Source organism: Equus asinus, chromosome 2, assembly GCF_041296235.1.
Source record: "Equus asinus isolate D_3611 breed Donkey chromosome 2, EquAss-T2T_v2, whole genome shotgun sequence".
In the NCBI taxonomy this organism is placed as follows: Eukaryota; Metazoa; Chordata; class Mammalia; order Perissodactyla; family Equidae; genus Equus; species Equus asinus.
In genome coordinates, this window is record NC_091791.1 from 148,629,816 (window position 1) to 148,653,080 (window position 23,265).

Below are 23,265 nucleotides of genomic sequence, written 5' to 3' on the forward strand. Positions count from 1 at the left end.
AGTTCCTCTGTTTAATCTTCCATGGACCTAAAGCCTGGACCCCTTTCCGTTGGGTGGTGACCTTCCCCCAGAAACAATGCAGTTTGTGGTTGTCTCATCATATATCCTCAACAGACACATTTCCAGTAGCCAAAGTAAACCTGGATTTTCAAATAACGATTTAAATAAGTTCAATGTTATATGAATATCTATTCAAAATTCAAACCATAGTGATCTTCATTTAACAAAATAGATGCATTGTCGTAAAAGTTACCACCAAGTAAATTCCTGATAAATCTTGTTTCTAATTGTCCTTGAATATAAAATGTAGACAATGTGTTCCACAAAAAAAATATTTGGATTCTGTATCGGGCAGAATAATGGACCTCCAAAGACATCCACGTTCTATTCCATGCAACATGTGAATATGCTACTTTATATGACAAAGGGGACTCTGTGCATATGATTAGGTAGGACCTTGGGATTATGGAGATTATCCTGGATTATCCCCCTGGGCCTAGTGTAATTACCAGGGTCCTTAAGAGTGAAATTGGGAGGAAGGAGAGGAGATCAGAGTAAGGTGATGTGAGAAGAGCTTGATCAATCAGGGGCTTTGAGATGGAGGAAGGGGTCCATGAGCAGTGGACAGCCTCTGGAACCTAGCAAAAGTGAGGCCAGAATTCTCTCCCCAAGCCTCCAGAAGGAAATACAGCCAAACCCACACCTTGATTTTAGCCCAGTGAGTTGGTGTCAGACTTTTAACCCACATAACTGCAAGCTAATAAATTTGTGTTGTTTTAAGCCACTAACTTGGAGGTAATTTGCTATGGCAGCCAGCAAAACTAATACAGATTCTAATTAAAATTAAACCATACTCAAGAATATTACAGATATGTAAAATTTTTTTTTTTTTTTGAGGAAGATTAGCCCTGAGCTAACTACTGCCAGTCCTCCTCTTTTTTGTTGAGGAAGACTGGCCCTGAGCTAACATCCATGCTCATCTTCCTCTACTTTGTATGTGGGATGCCTACCACAGCATGGCATGCCAAGCAGTACCATGTCCGCACCCGGGATCCAAACCAGCGAACCCCGGGCCGCCGAAGCAGAACGTGCGAACTTAACTGCTGCGCCACCCGGCCAACCCCTAAAATATTTTATTCAAAGGAAAATGGTAAATACTATACCATTGTAATAACACCCCTACATTAACAATAATACTGTGCTTTGCTTTAAGTCATAAAACAAAACAAAACAAAAAATTCAGAAAGAGAAATACAGTACAGTTGTTATGACTGTCTTCCTTCTGTATTGACCCCATCGTTATGGCAGTAAAGTCATTTAACTTTACCAAGCCAGCTAAGTTTTATACTAGTACAAATTTGAGCCACCTTAACATTGAAATTTATTACCAAGAAGACCAATTATCAATTTGGTATAAAAGCCAGAAGTCTCCTCAGATCCATGTTACTGAGTTTGATTATCTTGGTCTCTTTGGATTTCTAGAATGTTTGGGATGGTGGGGAGGTTGGGAGACGATCCTAGGTAATTTTGTGCCAAATAACGGACTCTCTGAAGAGTTACATATTTCTTTCTATTTGCACCACCCCTATTTTTTCCCAAAGGTGAAGGTGAATTTTTTCCCCCTCCACCTCTTTTTTCCCCAAAGGTAAAGATGAAATTTTACTGAAGAATCTGAATAAGAGACAGCAAATCTAATCCATTTCCAAGAAGGTCTGGTCAGCAGCTGACTGTGATTCTAAATATATTAAAACGCTGTCTGCTGAGCTTGGCAAAATTCTGACCCAGATCACCTGGTTTAGCCTTCACCTCCTGAACTGAAAGCATAGCAGGAGCCAGATGGCAGCATGTGGCATCCAGGCTCTGGATGCTTGGGGAGCACAATTCAGGAGAATGCACTTAACATATAGGTTTCCTACGCTGGGAAGACTGTTAAGTGAATTTCTGTTTGTTCAGTAATTATACAATTTCAGAAGATGAAAAGATTATTTTCTTATGCTTCTTTTCAATCAATAGAAGTAATATTAGAATGCTTTCGTTATGTTCCCTAAATCTCCCCCAAATGGACTTAGCTAACATTGCTCCCCTTGAGACAATTCTGGTTAAGTATTTTCAAGCCTGGAAGAAATGCTCCATTTTCTAAAATGATCACTGAGGATACTCTGTGCCTCTCCGAGAGCGTAGAATTTATTTCCTCTTATTCAGAAGGACTCAAGGCAGGTAATACTTTGGGTATGTATGTGCTTTTGGAGGCAGCATAGCATTGTGGTCAGAAGTTCAAACTTTGAATTTGGATGGTCCTGGGAATTCCAGCTCCGTCACTTACAAAACTCAGTCGTTTTCTGCATGTTACTTAGTTTTTAATATCTGTGTCTTGTAAATTGGGAACAGCAATAGCACTCACTCCAAAGCCTTCTTTAAATGGGAGAATTAAATGGGATAATTCACCTTAAGGATGTTAGCCTGGTGCCTACGAGTCCTTTAAAGACTACCATTATTATCCCATCCCAAGACTTTTCCAATATTTAGCTATTAGATGTCATGTACCACTTAAAACTCACTTTCTGTGCATAAATCAACACTGCTACATGTCAGAGGCACCTGGAATATGGGATCCTCATACCAGCAAAGGGAGATTCGAGGCTCTGGGCTAGCGACCACGTTAGCCAAGGCTCAGGAGATGACAATGACTGAATTGGGCATACCAGCCAACCCAAGATTCCACACGTTTTGAAAGAACAATTCCTTCCTTACCCAGCTGTCATCTGCTTTTAATCTTATAGATAGGTTTTAAGGTTGAACTCTTAATATTTACCCCTCTTTCTTTGACACCAAGTTGTCCGCCTCCCCAACCCCCCTACACTCTGATTCCCTCAAGTTCTATTACTGGCAGTGTTTTTTCACTTTGTTAGAATTCAGAGTACAGGGGAATGTCCTCTATCCAGGCAATTTAATCTGGTACAGCAGTGTCAGTTATGTACTGCCCTGGTTAATGCTTTATAAACACAAACACGTCTTGAAAGCCGTCACTTACTGTATGATTCCCACGTAGTTTTCAATCTCTGTCAAGGGAGCTTTCCTCCAGTTTTTTTTATATCCAATCACCAGAGTGTTTGGTTTCATTCGTCCTAAGCCCGAGGCCTAAACAGAGGAGAGAAACACACAGGCAATCCTTACCATACTGGGAAACCACCACTGCAAATGAGAAATAATGTCCAGAAGAGCACTGAAGTAATGTTCTGAAGCTCCTGAAGATTAGATTACATTTTCGTGCATGTCCTTCATGCCCGTACCCAAGCATAAAATAGAAAGATTAGTTCTAAATCATCTCAGCCATAAATGGATTTTAGATGACAGAAATGTAGCTTTTCTAAATTAGCAGTCATTTGCATTTCTTCTGACATACTCATTAAAATGGTTCAATAATTTAAAATCAAGTGAGGGTTGGTTTAACTGTTGGCATACGTGTTGTAACTTAGCGGTTCAGAGCTCATTTCCAACTGTTATATCCATAATGTCATTAGCAATAAAATCCATGTTTGGAAAATTCTTATATACAAGGATCACTGGAACTTCTCCTTATATTATTTATTGAAGAGTAACTGAGCTATGTTTCCAGAACCTAATCCTACATGACAGTATCATTAATAGCCATCTTCCATGTCAGAAGTTTCATGCCCCCATCCCCATTAGATGACAGGATATGGCTTCCAGTTAATTAAATTTAATTCGGCAATATTATCGAGCACCTATTGATTGCAAGGTGCTATGTTAGGTGCTGTGGGAGAGTAGTGAGGCATATTCTCTGGCCTTAGGGAGCTTAGAATAAGGCAAAGGAGACAAAATATACACAAATAATTTTAATTAAAGTACAAATGCAGTAGGAGCTCATATGAAAGCATAAAGGAAGAAAACTTGAATTTCAGATGAGGATTCATGGACAGCTTCATGGGAGAAGTGGCATTTGTTCTGGATCTTTCAGGTTGGTTAGATGTTGACAAGTAAAGATAAGGAGAGCAGTGGGAGTGAAGGAAAGATATCCTGGGTCATAGGAATAGTGAAACAAATGACCAGAGTCAGACATTTTAGAGGGGACAGTAGCAAGTAGGAGACAGGTATTGATGGAGGGTTCCTGAAATAAACTTTGCCTCCACTACATTTGGTGTATTGCTCTTAGAAGTGCACAGATAGCAGAAAACAGCTCTTTAGAGCTGTCATTTTGCTGTCGGCAGATACACGGCAGTGTGGATGCAGTCTTTCCTATGACTACGGTTTGAGGATGTGGTCATTCATACCATAACTTCTTAGATGCAAAGAAGCCTTTATCCAAAATGGTGCAACTGTCAATGCTCCCCTTTAAGACCACTCTGTCCTGCCCTTTTGTCATGACACTCCTGTCCTCCACTTTTCTTTGGAGAAATTCAAGCTTCATGCGTTGTCAAATTTTTTTTACAATTTCTTTTGGATTAATATAAGAATTGTTTTCTATACCTATGTCTTTTCTCTCCCTGCTCTTATTCTATATCTGTCCTCCCATTCCTAGTTGAAAATTTTATTGTTTTACCAATGTCCCATGATAATTTTACATTAAACTTGTAATCTTCCCAACGTATTTAACCAAAGAGCTACTGAAAAGTAACTGACTACTGAAAGAAAAATCAGCATCTTGCAATGACACGTATTTCCATGGTTTAGAAAATTAATGACAGATGAAAAGAGGCTCATTGGAGGTAATAGGTCTTTCAGAAATGATTTCTCTGCGTGTGCAGCTACTTTGATAGTGTTCTTTGGGGATATTAGAGACAGTAATGAATCAAATACTCTTAATCTCCAAAATATTACAGCTTAATCAATATTTTTCCTTTCCCACCTACATAAACATCAGAGTTACTTGGATGCAGTCCTGAATTTTTACATAACCTGTATATAGCAACTGTGAAAGCTAAATGCATCATCCGGTGTAGTACATAGAATCAGGACTTCTCAACCATATTAAAGCCAAATGATTACAAAGCCAAGCCCTACCATTTCTGAGGGTCTCCTGGATTGTTTTAAGAATTCTCGGGCACTCTAAATTACGAAGATCAGAAGGATTCTGTGTGCTTACTATAGAAGGGGAGGAAGAAGGAAAGAAGAAGGGAGAAAAGATGGGAGAACTGTGGGCTTTCATGTTGAACCACAGAGATTATTACATTATATTTAACATTCTGGAAGTAATTTAGGAGGATGGGCATTTGTCGCCCAGATAATCACAGGTTTATTGAGTGGAGTCTTGCAGCCGCCCTCACACCATTTGCAAAAGAAAAAAGGAAAAGAATGCCTGACTTGAGCATTGCCATGTGCAATATGAGATGCAAAAATAGTTTGAGGTTTTAATAGGATCCTGAATGTCGCCAACCATCAGAACAAATTTGCATTTCAATAAGTACGGGGACAGAATGTATGCTGGTGGCCAAAGGCAACTTTATTTTCCATTTTCAGTGTATCACTCACAGTTCATTGTAATAGAACCTTTCCGCTCTTGTTTTAGCTTTGCCTGATTCCTAGGAATTCAAAATGAACCCCTTAATCATCTGCATTGATCTCTGACGCTGGACTGCCTAACTAGAGCCGTTCACTTCAGGAGCTTTATTAACATGGAGTGCTAATTGCCTTTGCCTCCGTACTCATTCCCTCAATGCCAGCCTTACCTGAAGGAGACTTCGGACACCATCTCGGAAACAATCTGCTGCCACTGCAGCATAAAAAGCCTTAATTTTGTTCTTTATAAGCCAGGCCTGCTTTTTTGCCATGCCACTGTTCATCTCTTTAACACACAGCTTGCGTGGTCCCTGTACAGCACAATGAAATATTGGTTAGATGCCCTGCTATTACACATCGCACTGCTGTTGTTTTCTAAAGGACACAAATAGCCAGCAATGCCCCACTGGGTTAAGAACTGGGAAAGAGGGAAACACACCTCACTAAACAGGGTTCATGCAGATTCAACCTTTTGGAGGGGACCTGTGCTGCTCATATTATTCACTTTCCACACAGAATGTCTAGGTGTGTTAACACCTGCTTAATGAACTGCCTCATGCTGAATGAAAGAAAGAGCTGAGGGCATCTGGCACATGAGGAAAATACTGAAAATGTGATTGAAAAAGTTCAGGATAAATACACAATCAACCTTTCACTCAAAGGCGAGAGTTACCTTTAGGATGACCAAGGAACTCTAATCTAGAGCCCAATTTCAAGAAATGGACAGCACTCTTGGGAACCACATCCTGGAGAGCTGCAAATCGTGCCATGAACTACCACATCTTGATAATTCTATTAGGCCCATTCCTTGCTTTTTGTGTGTGGTCAAAATACCCTTGCACCACTTTTTGTTGTATAAGGTTGACATATTCCCATTCAAATAAATTAACATTTCCCTTTCACTCATTTGGTGGGAACAAAAGTTCATATACCTATGGCGCAGGAAGAACAGAAGAGGTTAAGAGAGAAGGAGGCAGGTGTTGTGGTGTTAGATGACACGTTTTATAATTTCAAGATTTGAGTTCCGGAAACTCAATTTTAACTAAAAATTCCGTTCGTTTCTCTCCTTCTTTAAAGGTCCAATCTAGCTCTTTTCTTTGTTTATTTCAAATCAATCCAAGAGGTATTTCTGATTATCTACCATGTACCTGTCAGGCACAAATCTACTATTTTCCTGGGAAATTCTTTCAATTCATGGAAGATTTGGTATTTTGTTGCATTGTCTTAGATTTCTTACAAACTGCTTGGGATCTTGATAAAATGCAGTGTGTAGGTCTGGAATAAGGCTCAAGATTTTGCATTTCTAACAAACTCCCAGGTGACATGGATGCTGCTGGTTGCCAACCAAGCTTGGAGTTGCAGTCTTAGAGGATGTTGGACTGAAGAGAAAAGATGTCAAACTGGTTTCAAATCTAAGCTTGGCCACTTTGGAGGTAATTGATTATCTCTGAGGTTTGATATGTTATTCTGAAAACAGGATAAAAATCTCTCTCCTGGAAGGCTGTTTTAAGTAGTCATAAGAAAGTGCTGAATTCGGTATCTGGAATACAGTAGGTAGTGATCCAAAGTTGATTTTTATTATTGTTTTGGTGAGGAACATTGTCCCTGAGCTAACATCTGTGCCAATCTTCTTCCGTTTTGTATGTGGGACGCTGCCACAGCGTGTCTTGTTGAGTGGTGTGTAGGTCCACACCCAGGATCCAAACCAGCAAACCCCGGGCCACTGAAGCAGAGTGCACAAACTTAACCACTATATAACCAGGTCAGCACCAATTTTTGTCATCTTAAATGAATGCTCACAATCTCAGTGAAGCCCCTGACCTAATTCTCCCACTGTGTTTGTTCTACAACAGAGCTAAAAGAACGCTGACTGGAGCCAGAGTATTGAGTTTAGATCCAGCTCTGGCATTGATCAGCTAATACCCTGGGTCATTTGTCCTCTCTTGATGTAGGTTCTACATCTATAAGAATAAGGAAATTGTCTAGGTCATCACTGCCCACTATGACAGCCCTTACCCACATATTGCTATTGAGCATTTGAAAGGTGGCTGATCCACATCGAGATATGCTGGAAAAGCAAAATTCACACTGGATTTCAAAGCCTTAGTATGGAAAAAATAATGTAAAATATCTCATTAATATTTTTATATTGATTGCATATTGAAATAATATTTTGGATTCACTGCATTAAATAAAATATATTATTAAAATTAACTTTACCTATTTCTTTTTTTAAATTGGCTACTATAAAATTTTAAATTACATATGTGGCACATATTATATTTCTATTACACAATACTAGATGCTGTATGAGATCTTTTTATTTTAATGTTATATTTAAATTGGATCATATTCTTTATGCACTTATTTTTACCAGTATATTTTCTAGAGCCTGCAGGTTTTTCAAAACAGTTTGGATGACTTACATTAAAGTTAAAAAACAAGAACCTTCAATGAAGATGGAGAAGGTAAAGTTACAGAGACAGTAGTTATTAAACCAGCAGATCTAGCCTGAAGAAAGATACGTCATTATGGATCAAATTTTGCTCAGGGTTCTAGACCGTCAATGCCTTTTGAACCATTAGTCGTTGTTGAGCATTCTAGACTTCATCAACTGCAACAGAAAGATGGAGTATTTTGTTCAAGGAAGCTCAATGGGAACAACAGCCAGGAGACAGAAGAATAACCAACAGTTAGGAAAGGTATAGGACTGTCAGTACATTGAGTTGTACCACACTGACTGTAAACCCTAGGAAAAGTGGCATTTATATAAATAAATACAGTCTAATGTATGTTTATTAGTATTACAAAAATCCAGATTAAACATTAATTGTGACAGAGATTTACTTTAATGCCTAAATTTGCCATATTGAGAAGTCATAAAAATATTTCATGCAGAATCTCTCTTTGCTAAAAGCCATTATAATATCCTTATAGCACATTTATTAATGTGAGCAAGGCTGCAATACAAATGTGGTAAGAAAAAAGTAAACTAACAAAGAAGGGATGCATACTGGAATATAATTATTCAACACTCAAGTAGCCATAGTCACAACACTGGACTTTACCACTCAATTAAAATATTGTAGAGATTAGCTCAGTTAAGATTCAAAATATGAGTACATAAATTAATTCAGGATTTGAACAAAGAAGCTCTAAAATCTTGTATATATTATAACTTTGACATTGATTGAGAGTGGGGTAAAGAAATTCTAATTATTTAGTCTGGGGAAGAAGTTGATATGATGCTACTTCAAATAAATGAATCTTATGAAAAAGAATTTGCAAAGGACTTCCAATAATCATTAGGATCAAATACAGGAATTTGGGCCAAGGACAGTGTTCTTTCCAACTTTTATTCTTCAAAACATTGAGTCTTACTGCTCTGTCTTTGCTTTCATTGCCGTTCTGGTTGGAACTGTGGGAAAGAGAATTTTTGCCTTTCTGAGTTGGTCTCACTAGGCATCCTAGTGCCCATTTCATTTCATTCTTCCTGTATTTGGTCATGTCACTATTTTATTAACATCATGACAGAGACTCACTGACTAAAGAAGAAGAGATGCATCTAAAAGAAAATGCATTTTCCTTTTGGTAGACACAAAAGTCGAGATTAAGAGGAGGTTGGGGGCCCGTCCAGTGGCGCAGCGGTTAAGTTTGCAGTTCTGCTTCCCAGAGGCCTGGGTTTTGTCGGTTCAGATCCCGGGTGCGGACATGGCACCGCTTGGCAAGCCATGCTGTGGTAGGCGTCCCACATATAAACTGGAGGAAGATGGGGTACGGATGTTAGCTCAGGGCCAGTCTTCCTTAGCAAAAAGAGGAGGATTGGCAGTAGTTAGCTCAGGGCTAATCTTCCTCGAAACAAACAAACAAAAGAAAAGAGGAGGTTGAAGATAAAAGAAAAAAATGAGAATTTTCATTTTCTCTGGGTTGTTTCTGCTTGAACTGCCCTCCATTGCGCCATAGAGTTAGGAGTTAGAGCTTCTTTGTATTCAAAGAAGGTTTAGGTTTTATAAGATACTTTATAAATTTTCAGGAAAAGAGAGAGGAAAACAGTAAGGGTGAAATTTTGTTAAAAGGAGGAAGATGATCAAAAGCTATCCCCTTTCCTCCTTTACAACAAGAGGAGAGGACAGGACAACCAAGATTTAAAGAACAAAAGAGCAGGAAAACATTAATCAGGACAGATCTACATCTTGGTACATGTATGTGAAATGACTGTACTCCCAATAAAACTCAGATAACATTGCCTTTGGAGAGAGAGAGTGCCATGGAGCTAGGTGGTTATAAAGGAGACGTTAGCTTGATCTGTAATGGTTTATTTCATTTAAAAAGTGAGTGGAAGCCACTATGACAAAAATATTAACAGTTATTATTTAGGAGAAGTAGAATATGGGTGTCATTTTATTTGATTTAATTTGCTCACATGAAATTGCCAGTGTTCAATAGTTTTTGACCTACAAAAGTATAAATTTCAGCCTCATGTTCTTCTTAATGTTTCAAAATAAAAAAGAGAAGCAATCTAAAAAAAACCTTTCTTTTTTAGCCACCAGCACAACACAATGTACTTAATAAAAGATGACGCTATAAACTTGAAAGCCTTTTGCAATTTTAGGACAAACCAAATTTAGAAAAGAGGTATGTGTTGCATTTCTGTCAATGATGGCTTTATCTAATTTGCATTCTAAATCCCAGATCAACTGGACCAAATTTCCATCTTTAAAGCACACTTGTTTTTGATTTGTTTTAAATAAAAAATACCCTGCCTTCAAACAAAAAGTTGAGAAGTATATGAGAGAGTGACTATTGAGAAAGATAAGTATGAACTGGCCCCATGAGATTTTAGAACAGAACCCAGTGTACTCAGAGAATTAAGAGGACATAAATCCAAACTAAGTTATCTGCAATGATTGGTTTTACTATCTTTCCAACTGCTATGAATAAATTTGGAAAACTGATTGACAAAGAAAGGCAGTGTTTTTTTATGCCATGGTACACAGGATAAGAATTGGTGGAGACTGCAACCCTTAATACATGCCTTTTGCTGAACACACTGAATTTGGCTGTGCTTGGAAATATGAGAGGGTACCAGAAGGTAGAGTCCTCCTCCCTCTAGTCTTCCTACGATGGTGGGAACGAGGCACAAAAGAAGAAGAAAATTACTTACGTGGTGAACGTACAGCCTCTTGGGATATGAGTATGTGTCATTGACTTATTATAGGGTAATTCAAAGGAGAAGAATAGACATTATTTTAAGTTACCACACTGGATTCCTTAAAAAGGATTCCCAAATTTGTCTTGATAAAGGGTTCCTCATTTGAAATCTTTAGGCTGAGTAGGAAAAAGGCAAGAGGGAGGAAGAGGCTCTGATGGGTGAGGGTAAGAGTTCGTTGGATAGCCGGCAGGCTGCAGTGTGGGCTGGAGGCCAAGCAGAAAGAATAACTCAGTTTCAATTTCAACAACTTTGAGGGCCATGATATCTAGTCCTTTAGACCTCTGTTGCAGGAGGTGGCAGCTGTAGCCCCATGTTTTTCATCTACCCACTAGCATTGAAATGCCAGTGAGCTCTGAGTTTTGTTCGTTCCTTCTAAGTGTAACAGCACTTCAAGCTCACACTTCAGATAACTAAAGGCCAGCGGAGGGCCAGAGCACAGAGCCTGCTGCCCTGTGATTACTCGCACAGGAGTGCCTATCTCACTGCTCCATCATGATCAAGCTGTTGGATACCTAAAAAGTCCAAGATCCACTGTCTGGACCTGGTTTCTCTAAGAGAGGGTGCTTTAGGGTTCTGTTGAAGGGGATATATTTTTGGAATGAAAATGGCAACTAGGGAATACCAAAAATAATGATAATGATAATAGCAATATCAAAAATAACAACTAAAATTAGTTGAGCGTTTACTATTTGACAGACACTGAGCTGAGCACTAGCAAGCTTACCTTAAGGAATTCTCACAACAACTCTGTAACATAGGTGCTATTATTATAATTATTATTCCCATTTTATAACTGAGAAAAGTGAGGCATAGGGAAACTAAATTATGTGCCTAAGGGACTCATAGCTGATAGGTGGCAAAACTGATTCAGAACTTGACTGTGTGTCTTGAAAGCCCATGAGCACCAGCTCCCTAGAGTTGAAAATTAAATTGCCGTCTCTTAACACCATCGTTACTATTTAACCTTTTCCACCAGGTTGGCCTAACCACCAACTACTGTGCTTTTGGAAAACATTTTCTAATGGGATGTCAACTTTCCCCACATCCCCTTCCATCTGTTTCTTTGCAAAGATGATTGACGACTGAGCATGGAGGTGAAAAATGCTGACAGCATCTGCAGCCCTGGGAGCTCACGGAAAGGAACTAACTGGAAAGTCGTTAACTGATGCAGTAACTATTCTCTGCCCCCAAGAGAACCTCGGCGCCCGGGAGCAAGACTCTTGGGCCTTATTTGGGGAGACCAGCACAGTGCTATATAACAGGTCAATATACATGTCAAATAACCAGGCCATTGGAGGCACAGATTTAAGTACCTACTTCACACGAAATGATATTCCAGAATCATACTCTTTTATTATAGTTAAAGCAGCCAAGGGTTAATTAAAAGCAATATCTCCTGTTTCTATAAAAAGACCTTTTCTCCTTTGCCAGTATATGACTGTTTATACTCCTGACTCATTTCTCCTGTCCTAAAGATATTTTATTGCCTGCTAAACTAAGTTTTCTCTAAATTGCTAGAGAAGAAAAACACCCCAAACTGCTTATTCCATCAAAACTCGCTCCTGTATTATATTGGCCAAAATGAAATCCACTAATCCAGGGCACCAAAGTTGATAATACGAAGGAAGGGTGCTTGATAAGATTTTAAAAAATTCTCTGGAGTCATAGTTGGTTATTACTTAACCTGTCAATCTTATGTAGTCAGTAGGATTCCCGCCACCTCCTATCAGATAATTGCATTGAGTTATGTTGTCTGCGTAACTATCATATAAGCACTGAGAGGAAAGAGAATATGACCAACTTGCCTCATATAGCATTTAGAGTGTTGCCAAGTGTAAAAGATGCTTAAGCGCTGGTCATGATGACATGTGGTAAATTAGTCCTTTCATCATGGCACAGTTGCCTGGCCCCACGGTTACACAGCTCCCTCACAGCCCTATTCCCTGGTGTGTATTAGAAGTTTAGGTAGTGGCACCCCATTCTAACAGCGCTTCCAGGGCTATGAGTCTGCTAAGGGTTTCTCCTTATGATTTAACACAGCACAATTGGGTGACCTGGACCGACATCCTGGTTCTGGCACCTTCTTGTCATGTGACCCTTTGCAATAATTTAATTTTCCTGAATCTCACGTTTCCAATCAGTAAATTGAGAACAGGATTTCTTTTTCCCTTCTGCCTCACTAGGCTGTTTACATAGATCAACTAAGACAAACTGTAAGAAAATGCTTTGAAGAATAGCTAAGTACTCTAAAAAGACATCTAAGTAGCTGAGGATTTTGAGTGGGGTGTGTGTGCATGAGAGAGACAGATGGAAAGTTATGGGAACATAAGTAGAGGCAGGCTGGTGTAGAGGACTCAGATTTATTGTTTTGTTATAATTTTAATACTTTCTCCTGACTTTAGAGATTGGTCAACTAAATTATGGTTAAATTTTTAGCATCTATTTTGAATACCTCCTGGGAAAACCACCAATAAGTTATTAAAAGTCTACCACATATTTCCTGAACAAAAAGGAACTCATTCAGCTCTGGATGTTTATCTAAGGCAAGGAAAACTTGGTTGAATTACCTAGATATCTGTAGTGTCATCAAGGTTATCCAAATATTTAATCTAAATTTTACGTGCTGTCATTTAAGGCCATTATGTCTAGTTCTCTCCTCATCAGTTAATCCATATAATAGTGCTTTCTGATTCAGCCCATCCTTTTATCTTTCTGTAGACGGTTATCACCCCAAATGCCTTCATTTTATTTCTGAGCCAGTTCTCTTTTTCTTGACTCAAAGACCATCATTTGGAAATATTTATCACTTTTAGTTGGTCTCCCGTGAAATCTGAAACACATTTTATCCACTCGTTTAAATTCAGGATCACGGGCTCTTGCTAGTCTTTGCTGTATGAATCAAGGAAAAGCGCTCTTGTCCACACTCCCTTGCCGGTCTCCTATCACTACATGCAGCTGCTTGGCTCACGTAAAACAACACAAGGTGAGCAGGGAGGAAAAAGCACCTTTCTGGGAGGAAGAGGCTCTTACCACGAAGACTTCACAGCAGATGCAAAGGCCACTGTTTTTGGTAAAGGCATGAGTTATGTCCAAGAGAGCAGGTCTTGTCATGGGACCCCCTGTTAAGACAATGCACTGGGGCCTGGAAGTGGAGAAAAGATGTGAGAACTGGCTATCGCAAGAAGCCTATGAGCCTAAAACCACCCCATGTGGCACAGAAAGTTGTGCAAAATGAGACAAATTCTCCCCTAAATATTTCTTGGGTTTCTCACCAGAAGTCTTGAATCATCTTGCCTGTCCATCTTTGTATTCTTAGTTTAGTTGGTGATGACAAAAATGTGAAGGAAAAGGTAGTTCCCTGTCTTTTGTTCTCTGGACACTACCCTATCCCAAATCCCCAACACAACCTGTCCTTCTCCAACCAGTATTTTTATGTTATTTTCCTTTATCCTTCTTGAAAATCTTGTGTTTTGAGCTTCCATTAAAAAATGAGATATAACTAATGAAGAGCTTAAAGCGTAACTTCTCCCGAGAGAATTCAATAAACCACCAAGCTAAAGCCGAATGGAGACAGCAACGATGATTAAGGTGTGTGGGGATTTGGGGACATCACCCTGACATCATGTCACTTAGATCACCTCTCTATCTCTGTGCATGGAACGTGACTGCCAGCACTATGAGGGTTTGTAGTTGGGGTGGGCATAGCTCAGAGTGGAAGCAAGGAAGTACTCATCATGAAAATGTGGCAGTTTTGTATGACTGCTTATTCTTAGAAGATACTCATAAAGCATATAACTACTCTAATGCATTTGTGTCCCATAAAGGAAAGCCACTTCTAATGTGGAACACCACAGGATGCTTGAGAAGCCAATTTTACCTGAAATTTTTCACATGGTCTTCCACTGTAGTTAATTCCAGAGCGTTGTCTAAAGCGCTCACGTAGGAAAGAGCCTGTGTGGAGGAGCCCCAGTTCACATCTGTGGATGAAGGAGGAATTTGGCATAAAAAGCATTGACCTTCCTTCTGTATACTGTGAATAATTTTTATAAGCCATTCCCTTCCACGATTTTTCTTGGCTATGTCAGCAGTGACAAGTGCCCGAATTAGAGAAAACATAATGTAGTATTTCCTGGAAAGAGCATTGTGTGTGTCCTTCTACGGACACTTCGTGAATTCTTGGAAGTGAGACCTCTCCTTCCAGCTAAGGATTATAAAGCTGCAGCTCTAGAAATCTAGCCTGTGGAGAGAGGCTGTGTGATAACGACATCGCAGGCAGACAGACTTGGGGAAAATGGTCAGCCCCTGAATAAATTCAAGGGGTCTTCACAAATACCTAATCTGAAAAGAAAAGACGCATTTCTGCATACACAGATAGTGTGCAGTAATCTTTGTATTTTCAATAGTAAAACTGAATAGCTCAGGAATTCTTATTTCTGGATGTCCATGAAGAGGGTCAATCTTTAGCAAGCATTTTAGTCCATCTTTTAGAACTTAATCTTCATAATAAGGAAGGGAAGCACTATCATTCTCTGCCATTTTTTAAAACAAATTAAATATTAGATGGATCCTCTAAATCTTCTAAGAGAAAGTCCCCAGTGGGAATGTGCAGATTCATCCCAGATGGCAGCCAGAGCCATCTCCCCAATCTTGCTTAGAAGAGTCAGGGAAATGATGTGGGATAATGATCTGGAGATAAAGAAGATTAATATTGATTAAGTGCTGACTATGTAGGAGGCATTTAGCATACTTTAAGTTGTTTTATTCTTAAAAAAATCCTACCAGTCAATTGGATATTTACGTGTCAAACATAAATTTTGAACCACTCCTCATAGCATACACAAAAATTAACTCAGAATGGGGGATAATAGACATCAATTTAAAATCTAAAGCATTGAAACTTCTACAAGAAGTTTGTGACCTTGGATTAAAGAAAGACAAAAAATGATAAATTAGACTTTATGGAAATTAAGGATGTCTGCTCTTCAAAAAAACTGTAAGGAAAATGAAAGGACAAGTCATAGAGCTGCAGAAAATATTTGCAAAAGATGTACTGCTAAAGGATTTGCAACCAGAATGTATAAGGAACTTTCACAGCCGAATAATAAGAAAACAGACAACTCAAAAAATAGGCAAAACATTTAAACAGATACTTGACTAAAGAAGCTATATGGATGGCAAATAAGATGTTCAACATCATTAGTTATTGGGAGAATGTAAACCAAACCACAGTAAGATAGTACTCTACATCTATTACAATGTTTTTAAAAAAATCAACTGACAATACTAAGTGCTGACAAGGAAGTGAAGCAACTAGGACTTTCATTCATTGCTGGTAGGAATGGAAAACAATACTGCTACTGTGGAAAACAGTTTGGCAGTTTCTTATAAGGTTTTATATATATATATATATATATACTTATTATATAATCAGAAATCCCACTTCTAGAGAAACGAAAACATAGGTCCACATAAAGTCCTGTGTGTCAATGTTTACAGCAGCTTTATATGTAATCACCCCAAGCTGGAAACAACCCAAATGTCAATCAACTGGTGAAGATATTTTTAAGAAATTTGAGATATATTCATACAATGGAATACTACTCCACTGCAATACAGAACAAATGACTTATACATGCAACAACACGGATGAATCTAAAAGCATCATGCTAAGTGAAAGGAAGCACACACAAAGGCTACATACTATATGATTCTATATAAAATTCTGGAAAAGGCAAAGCTATCGGGACAGAAATCAGAAAAGTGGTTGCTGGGGGCTAAGTTGGGGAAAGAGGTTGACTACATAGGAACTTTTAGCGATGATGGAAATGTCCTCTATCTTGATTACAAGTGGTTACAAGACTGCGTAAGTTTGTCAAAACTTAGAGATAGTACACATAAAGGGAGTGAATTTTACCATACGCAAATTGTGCCTGATGTTAAAAATGCATAAAGTGATAAAGAAAAACAACAATGAAGCCACTTTGAGGTAGTTAGTGCCTTCTCTACTTTACTTGCAGACTACACGCAAGAGGAGAGGGAGGGTGGCTCGGCACCTGTCTGGCTCCTGAGACTGGACCTCTCTGTGCTACACTCTGTGGTCTCTAGCCCCTCCCAGCTTCCATGCATCCTTATCACTGATTCTGAAGCTAACATTCAAAGTTCAGATCCAGTTGAATAATTTATGGCAGCTTTCTGTTGCTCACAATATCCAGAATCTTTTTTTGTTATTACCATCACCAATATATATATATATTTTATACTACCATTTTTTTATTGAGGTATAATTGACATACAACATTATATTAGTTTCAGGTGTAGAACATAATGATTTGATATTTGTATATATTGCAAAATGATTACCACGGTAAGTCTAGTTAACGTCTGTCACTATACACAGTTACAAATTTTTTTTCTTATGATGAGCATTTTCTTTTGCTATTATAAATGCTATTTTTTTAGATTTTAATTTTCAATTATTCACTGCTCATATATGGAAATACAATTGATTTTTATATATTGACATTGTATGCTTTGACTATGCTAAATTAACTTACTAGTTCTAGCAGATTTGATTTTTTTTTCAATTATTTTATTGAGGTCATAGTGGTTTATAATATTGTGTAATTTCATGTGTGTACATTATTATTTATCGGTTTCTGTATAAACTGCATTGTGCTCACCACTAATAGTCTAATTTTTATCCGTCACCATGTATATGGATCCCTTTACCCCTTTTGCCCACCCCAACCCCTTTCCCCTATGGTAACTGCTAATCTATTCTCTTTATCTGTGTTTATTTATCTTCCACATATGAGTGAGATCATACATGTTTGTCTTTCTCTGTCTGGCTCATTTCGCTTAACGTAATACCCTCAAGATCCATCCATGTTGTTGAAAATGGGACAATTTTGTGTCTTTCATGGCTGACTAGTATTCCATTGTGTATATATATATACACCAACTCTTCCTTCTTTAGCATGTCATTTAAATTTCTTATTTGTCTGGCCCCAACCTACCCTTCCAGGCTCACCTCCTGCCCATTGTCCTTAGCACTCAAGAACTCTTTCCATGCTAAAGGCCTTGAAGCTTCCTAAATATGTCATGCACTTGCATGCTTCCTAATTTCACTCATGCTTTTCCTTTTGCCTAGAATAACCTTCCCTGCTCTATCCAATTAACCAACCCTAGCCTCTTGCCTTATTTTTTTTTAAAATAGCTTATTTGTTTTTTCAAAACATATTTATTAAGTTCTGACTGAGTGTGTGGCCCAGGAACAAGCCATGAGCCAGGAAAGTTTTCTCGGACAACTCTAATCAGAGTTAATCACGCCCTCTCCTTTTTTCAGTAATTCATTCACGTCACTCTCGTGGTGCTTACCATATTGTATTATAGTTAGCTGCTTCTGTGTGGGTCTGGGAACTCCTTGAGGACAGGGATGATATCTCATTTATAAGACTTTAGAAGGTGATATATTGGAAAGCTTGTGGGGTTTGGTATCATACACACTCTAACTAAAATGTTGGCTCAGTCACATCCTGACTGTTACCTCAGCAAGTGGTCAACTCTTTGAACTCCAGTTTCTTCATCTGTAAAATGGGACTAATAGCACTTAATATACAGCATTAATGTGAGGATTAAATGAGTGCATGCTATATAATAGGTGCTCAACAAGGTTAACTATTGTTATTGTTATATGACATTATATTATTACTATCCTCCATCTACATGTCATACATAAGCACACAGAAGCTGCTCAATAAATGTTTGTTGAATGAACAGGTGGCTGGAGTGCTTTGGAAGCCCCTTCCTATACAGTCCTTCTTATCTTACCTGGCTTCTTATAAGTCACATAGACATAGAGGAAGAACTCAATGACATAGGTGATGACAGCTGCCCACCAGTTGATGACAAACATGACCGCACAGCACAAAACAGCTCCAAAGAGAGACACCCACATATTGTAAACTCCATACGCAGGTCTCCATCCTGAAGGTAAAAAAACCCAAAAAAACAAAAAAATACTGTGTGCACAGGAAAACTTCCACACTACCACTATCATATCATTGCATATTATTAGAATGCAGGCAGTATGTTTTTTTCTAGCATAAAAATCATAACTTTTAGGTCAAGTTTCTAACTCTGTTATTAGTTTTCTGTGATCTTGGGCCCCTGGCCTATGAAGGTGTAATTATACCAAATAATTATGCTGAGAAATATAGAAAATGTGTCACTCGTGGCCCCTCCACACTTCCTGCCTGCCCCTGGTGGTCTTCTCAAACTATGAAAACTTAAGCATCTGATACCTATGCCATCAGGAGTTGAAAGGAGGCAGGAGGGATGGAAAGAGTGGGGTCTAGCAGGGAGGGGTGGAAAGAACTCCTTGGTGTCCCAAGAAAGAGAAGGTTAAGACGATGGGCTTATGTTCCCATGGAGGAGGCAGAGTGGTCATCACAGTCATCAAAAGTCAATCCACTGACCTCCTGCTGGCTCTTCCTTTACCCTTAGAGCACAGTGCCTGCCCTTTCAGAAATAATAATTTATGTGAAAAGAGGGAGACAATTTTCAGCAATGGCTTCTTAAATCCGATGCATTAATATGTCATGCATTTTGCAATGAAAATATTTCTCTCAAGGTTCATATATGCATGGGGGTTTCCGTGTCCTATTAGTTCCCCGAAATGAAAGAAGCTGGGAGACAGTACGATCAGGATGGGGAGGCTCTGATTTAAAGGGCACGTTTGGTCTGTGGGGGAAGTACGTTTTAAACTGGAGTTGCCAAAACACAACAGAGCTTTCAGAATCTTTAAGAGCAGTTTCCTAAATGGCCACAAGATGGAAACAGCATTTCGAGAACATCAGTGGAAATGCCTGTATTTTAATCTGAGTCTGTCTTTCTCTGTTTGTGTGTGTGAAAGAGAGAGAGAGTCACCTTCTGAGTCTGTGTATCTGTGTGTCTCCCTCTGTGTGTTGTTCTATCTTTCCTCTCTCTTTTTCTCTCTTCCTCCTTCCCGCCTTCCTTTTCACTCTTTCCTCTGCCCACTTTATCACTTCACCTTGTTTTTAAAAAGTGAACATAACATGGCATGGAGGCACACATTTCTATGATCTGTTGTATTCTCCAACTAGAACTTTCTGTTCTCTGCTTAAAACAAGACAACAAAACAGAAACAAAAAGTCCTCAGTATCTTCTGGAGCCTAGTGACCTTGGGTGAACAAAGGCTTCCCTTCCATTTGTATTTGCCTTATTGGCAGCAGGTTTTCCAAAGGAAGCTCGAGATCACGGCAGGCCCTCAAAGAGTGGCAACGTTTCCATCCCTGATAAAAGTCCTCATGGTGAAGAACTTTCTGAAGGTCGATAATGACAAGTCTCTATTCTGGTGAAAAGGCAGAAGAAATTCTATTGGCCAATGGAAGCAAAGAAGAGGTGGGGGTGACCAGACAGGCGAAGGTTCTTTGGTGTGAAATTTTGCACCACTTGAAACCACAGCCTGAGAGTGCAGGAATGCCACCAGCTTCAACGTGAATCTGCACCAACTACACTCAGCAGGTAATTATGGGAACTACTCATTCTTCTCTTCTGCACCACAGGCAGAAAACAAATTGATAGTAAGGAAGTTTCAAATACATACATTTATTCCACTTCTGTGGTCACTTTCACCCTGGAAATAAATAGAGGTGTTTTTCTACTGCTGAAATAAATGTGGTTTCTCTTGCAATGAATAATTTATTGCCGCAGGAGAAAATTGACTTTACGGTTGGTCAAAAAGGCCATTGCTCAAATGATTCTTTTTCTATTTCAGAAGTCACCCCCCAACTCACCAAAATAAAGTGGATTACACTGCCCACGAGGATATAAGGAAACAATAAACACAGATTGATCACTTTTTGACGGACTTCTTTCATTTCATTGAGACAAAGTAACTGTTTGCTTAGGCTTACTTTAGTTTTGAAAAGTCAGTTTACCTGGAGATTTGGCATAAGAAGCATGGAAGCAAGAGAAATTAATAAGTGCGTACGAGGCCAGGAAAAAGTTGGAGATGATGGGCGCGATGGTGTTCAGTTCCGCTGTGAACAAAGCAGAATTGAGCATGTAGATATGAGTGAGGAGACTAGGGGCTGAACAGCTGTTATAGCCTGGAAACCTGACTTTATTTGGAAATTAAAAACAGCTAGCATCTATTAAAGTTTAAGAAATTAGTGATTTTTCTTTGGGGATGCATTCATTTAAAAAATATATTCTTAGCCAGAGTTTCTTTTCAATAAGGTGAGAAGCAAGAGAACCTACCAATCAGAAAATAGACAAGAGCTCCACCTACAAAAAATTCTAGTGGAGTGGGTAGAGGGTTTGGGGACTGAGCAGACGATAAATTCCCTTATGGCTATTCCAGAGGCACCAAATGCTGTGTTCTTCATCTACTATGTATACAAGCAAAAGGCTCTGGAGGGCAACACATTAAATACTGGTGCACCAGGAACACCTGCTTGGAAATCTCTCTGCATGTAACAACTTGCTCTCTCTGACTTTCAGAACTCTTGTTAGTCATTTACACTTTTCTACATCTCTAGAGAGTTCTACCTCTCAACATTTGCCAAGAAAGTTTTACCTCAGGAGCTAAATATCCAGGATGATTTAATCCCAGTTGGATTATTTATTTTGCAATATAAGAAATGATTTAGAGACCTTCCTATTTATCTGAAGGTCAGACGTCTATTAACCTCAGTGATGCAAATGCAGATAGATGGCAGCTGGGTGTGATTCTAGAACATGGATGCCAGCAAGGACGTAGGCAAAAATAGCTGCCACAAAGCTGGTGCTGTGAAGCTAATCTGTGTTGTTGTGAAAGAGTGATTTTTTTTAAGGATATTATTTATTTTATAAAACTTTTGAAACTTGGGCTATTTGATTACTTAAATGCAGTATGGGGCAATGACTTGAAGTCTTAAAGCTTTAATTACATAATTGAAACTTATCTGTACATAATTATTTCTTAAAAATCTAACAAACATAGGGAGTCATGTTTTTCCCTCTTCAACCTTGTAGAAATTTCATGAGGACTCATGAATTAGCATCACTTCCTGAATGTATGTGATGAGGAGGAGTCCTCATTGTTTGGCACCACTGGGCTGGGGAAGGCTCTGCTCGCCTGTGCGTAATTACCAACCCATCGTCCTTGCCTATTGCTTCTTTTCCTCTGCTATGCTCACCAACAAAGGTGGTACCTTAGGGAAAAGTAAGGAATGTGCAGGCTAAAGTTGATAAAGGTGCCTCTCCAAGATTATGTAGCAGTTTCTATACTGCTTGGGGAGAGGAGCCTGAGATTATAGTCTAGGTAGGTGGTTCTCCAACATTAGTGGTCTATGAAACTCTCAAGGAACCTGTAAAAATGTGGATTCCTTATCCCCAGAGATTCTAATTCTAATTCTGGGGTTAGGCTTGAAAAATCTGCACTTTAACAGGCCTGCAGGTGATTTGAATTCTGACACGTTTGGTCAACGGACCACATTTTGAGAACGGACACTTCAATTCTGCTGGCTGCCAGGCCAGGAGATGTAAAGACAGGTGGCAGCTAAGGGGTACTCTGCTATTAGACAATATCAGGCAGGCTGGAGGAAGGATTCAGTTGCATTTGGTTGGATGGATTTCCAAGATTCAGATTCGAAGACTACCTTGAGTCCTCAAAGGCCCTCTACACACCAGGATTTCTCATTTCCTTCTTAGACAGACTCCAATATTCCCCAACGGCACATTAAACATAAAACAGGTAATTTCTTAAGCTAAAAGAAAAAGCCTATGAGTAATCAGAAGAATTCTTTGGCTTTCAGTAAGAACAAGAAAACGACGAACCAATAAGAATGAAGGCCATGGCTATGACGAAGGTGAGGATATATCCCCTCAGGGGTTCATTGTTCTTCCCATAGCCCTTTGCAAAGAACTGGAGAGCTTTATAGATGTTGTCCTTGCACAGCGCCTAATGGAAAAGAAGAGGAGAGATTCGTCATTTCTGTCTACGCATAGTCATTTTCTCTAGGTGATTCGAACGAGAAGATCTGGGCAAAGATGAAGTGATACACAATATGAGGCACAAGTTAATACTGCAGTTCATCACTCTTTGATTATTTGAATCGATGTTGACTATGTGGCAGACATAGCATTTGAGCCAGATGCAAACATTAAACTGTTTCAGAAAATGATGGAAAATGATTGCCGGTGAGAATGAGTATTTCAGCTTGATGGCTGTTCAGCGGCAACGGCAGTGGGGAGAGCGCACGCTCTTGTGGCTGCATCACCTGGAACACCTTGGGTGCGCTGACGAGGGAGGCCAGGGCCGAGGAGAGCGTTGCAGAAAAGATGCCAGCAGTGATGAGGGGGCCAAACCCTGACACCATGCTCATGACCTTGAGAAGAGAGGTTCAAGTAAGAAGACCCATCCAACAGATGATTAAAAAAAAAAGTTCAGCCAAATTTTTATGCAAATGCTTCCCTTTCCACTTCCTGTGATTTGGAATCTCCCTTATAAGCAATTCGCTTCAAACCAG

At 39.2% G+C, this 23,265-nt stretch overlaps 1 protein-coding gene across 4 annotated transcripts in view; it reads right to left on the minus strand.

Annotated features, from left to right (window-relative positions):
* SLC12A1 (solute carrier family 12 member 1) overlaps positions 1–23,265 on the minus strand; it is an 84,299-nt gene that overhangs the window by 27,707 nt on the left and 33,327 nt on the right. For all 4 annotated transcript variants that reach the window (XM_014852896.3, XM_014852905.3, XM_070501985.1 and 1 more), the window contains 8 exons: positions 23,017–23,124; positions 22,574–22,697; positions 20,692–20,793; positions 18,560–18,715; positions 14,607–14,706; positions 13,760–13,871; positions 5,688–5,828; positions 3,032–3,138 (listed from right to left, as the gene is read on the minus strand). In XM_014852896.3, coding sequence (XP_014708382.3) covers positions 3,032–3,138; positions 5,688–5,828; positions 13,760–13,871; positions 14,607–14,706; positions 18,560–18,715; positions 20,692–20,793; positions 22,574–22,697; positions 23,017–23,124 — 950 coding nt within the window. The remainder of the gene's footprint in view (positions 1–3,031; positions 3,139–5,687; positions 5,829–13,759; positions 13,872–14,606; positions 14,707–18,559; positions 18,716–20,691; positions 20,794–22,573; positions 22,698–23,016; positions 23,125–23,265) is intronic.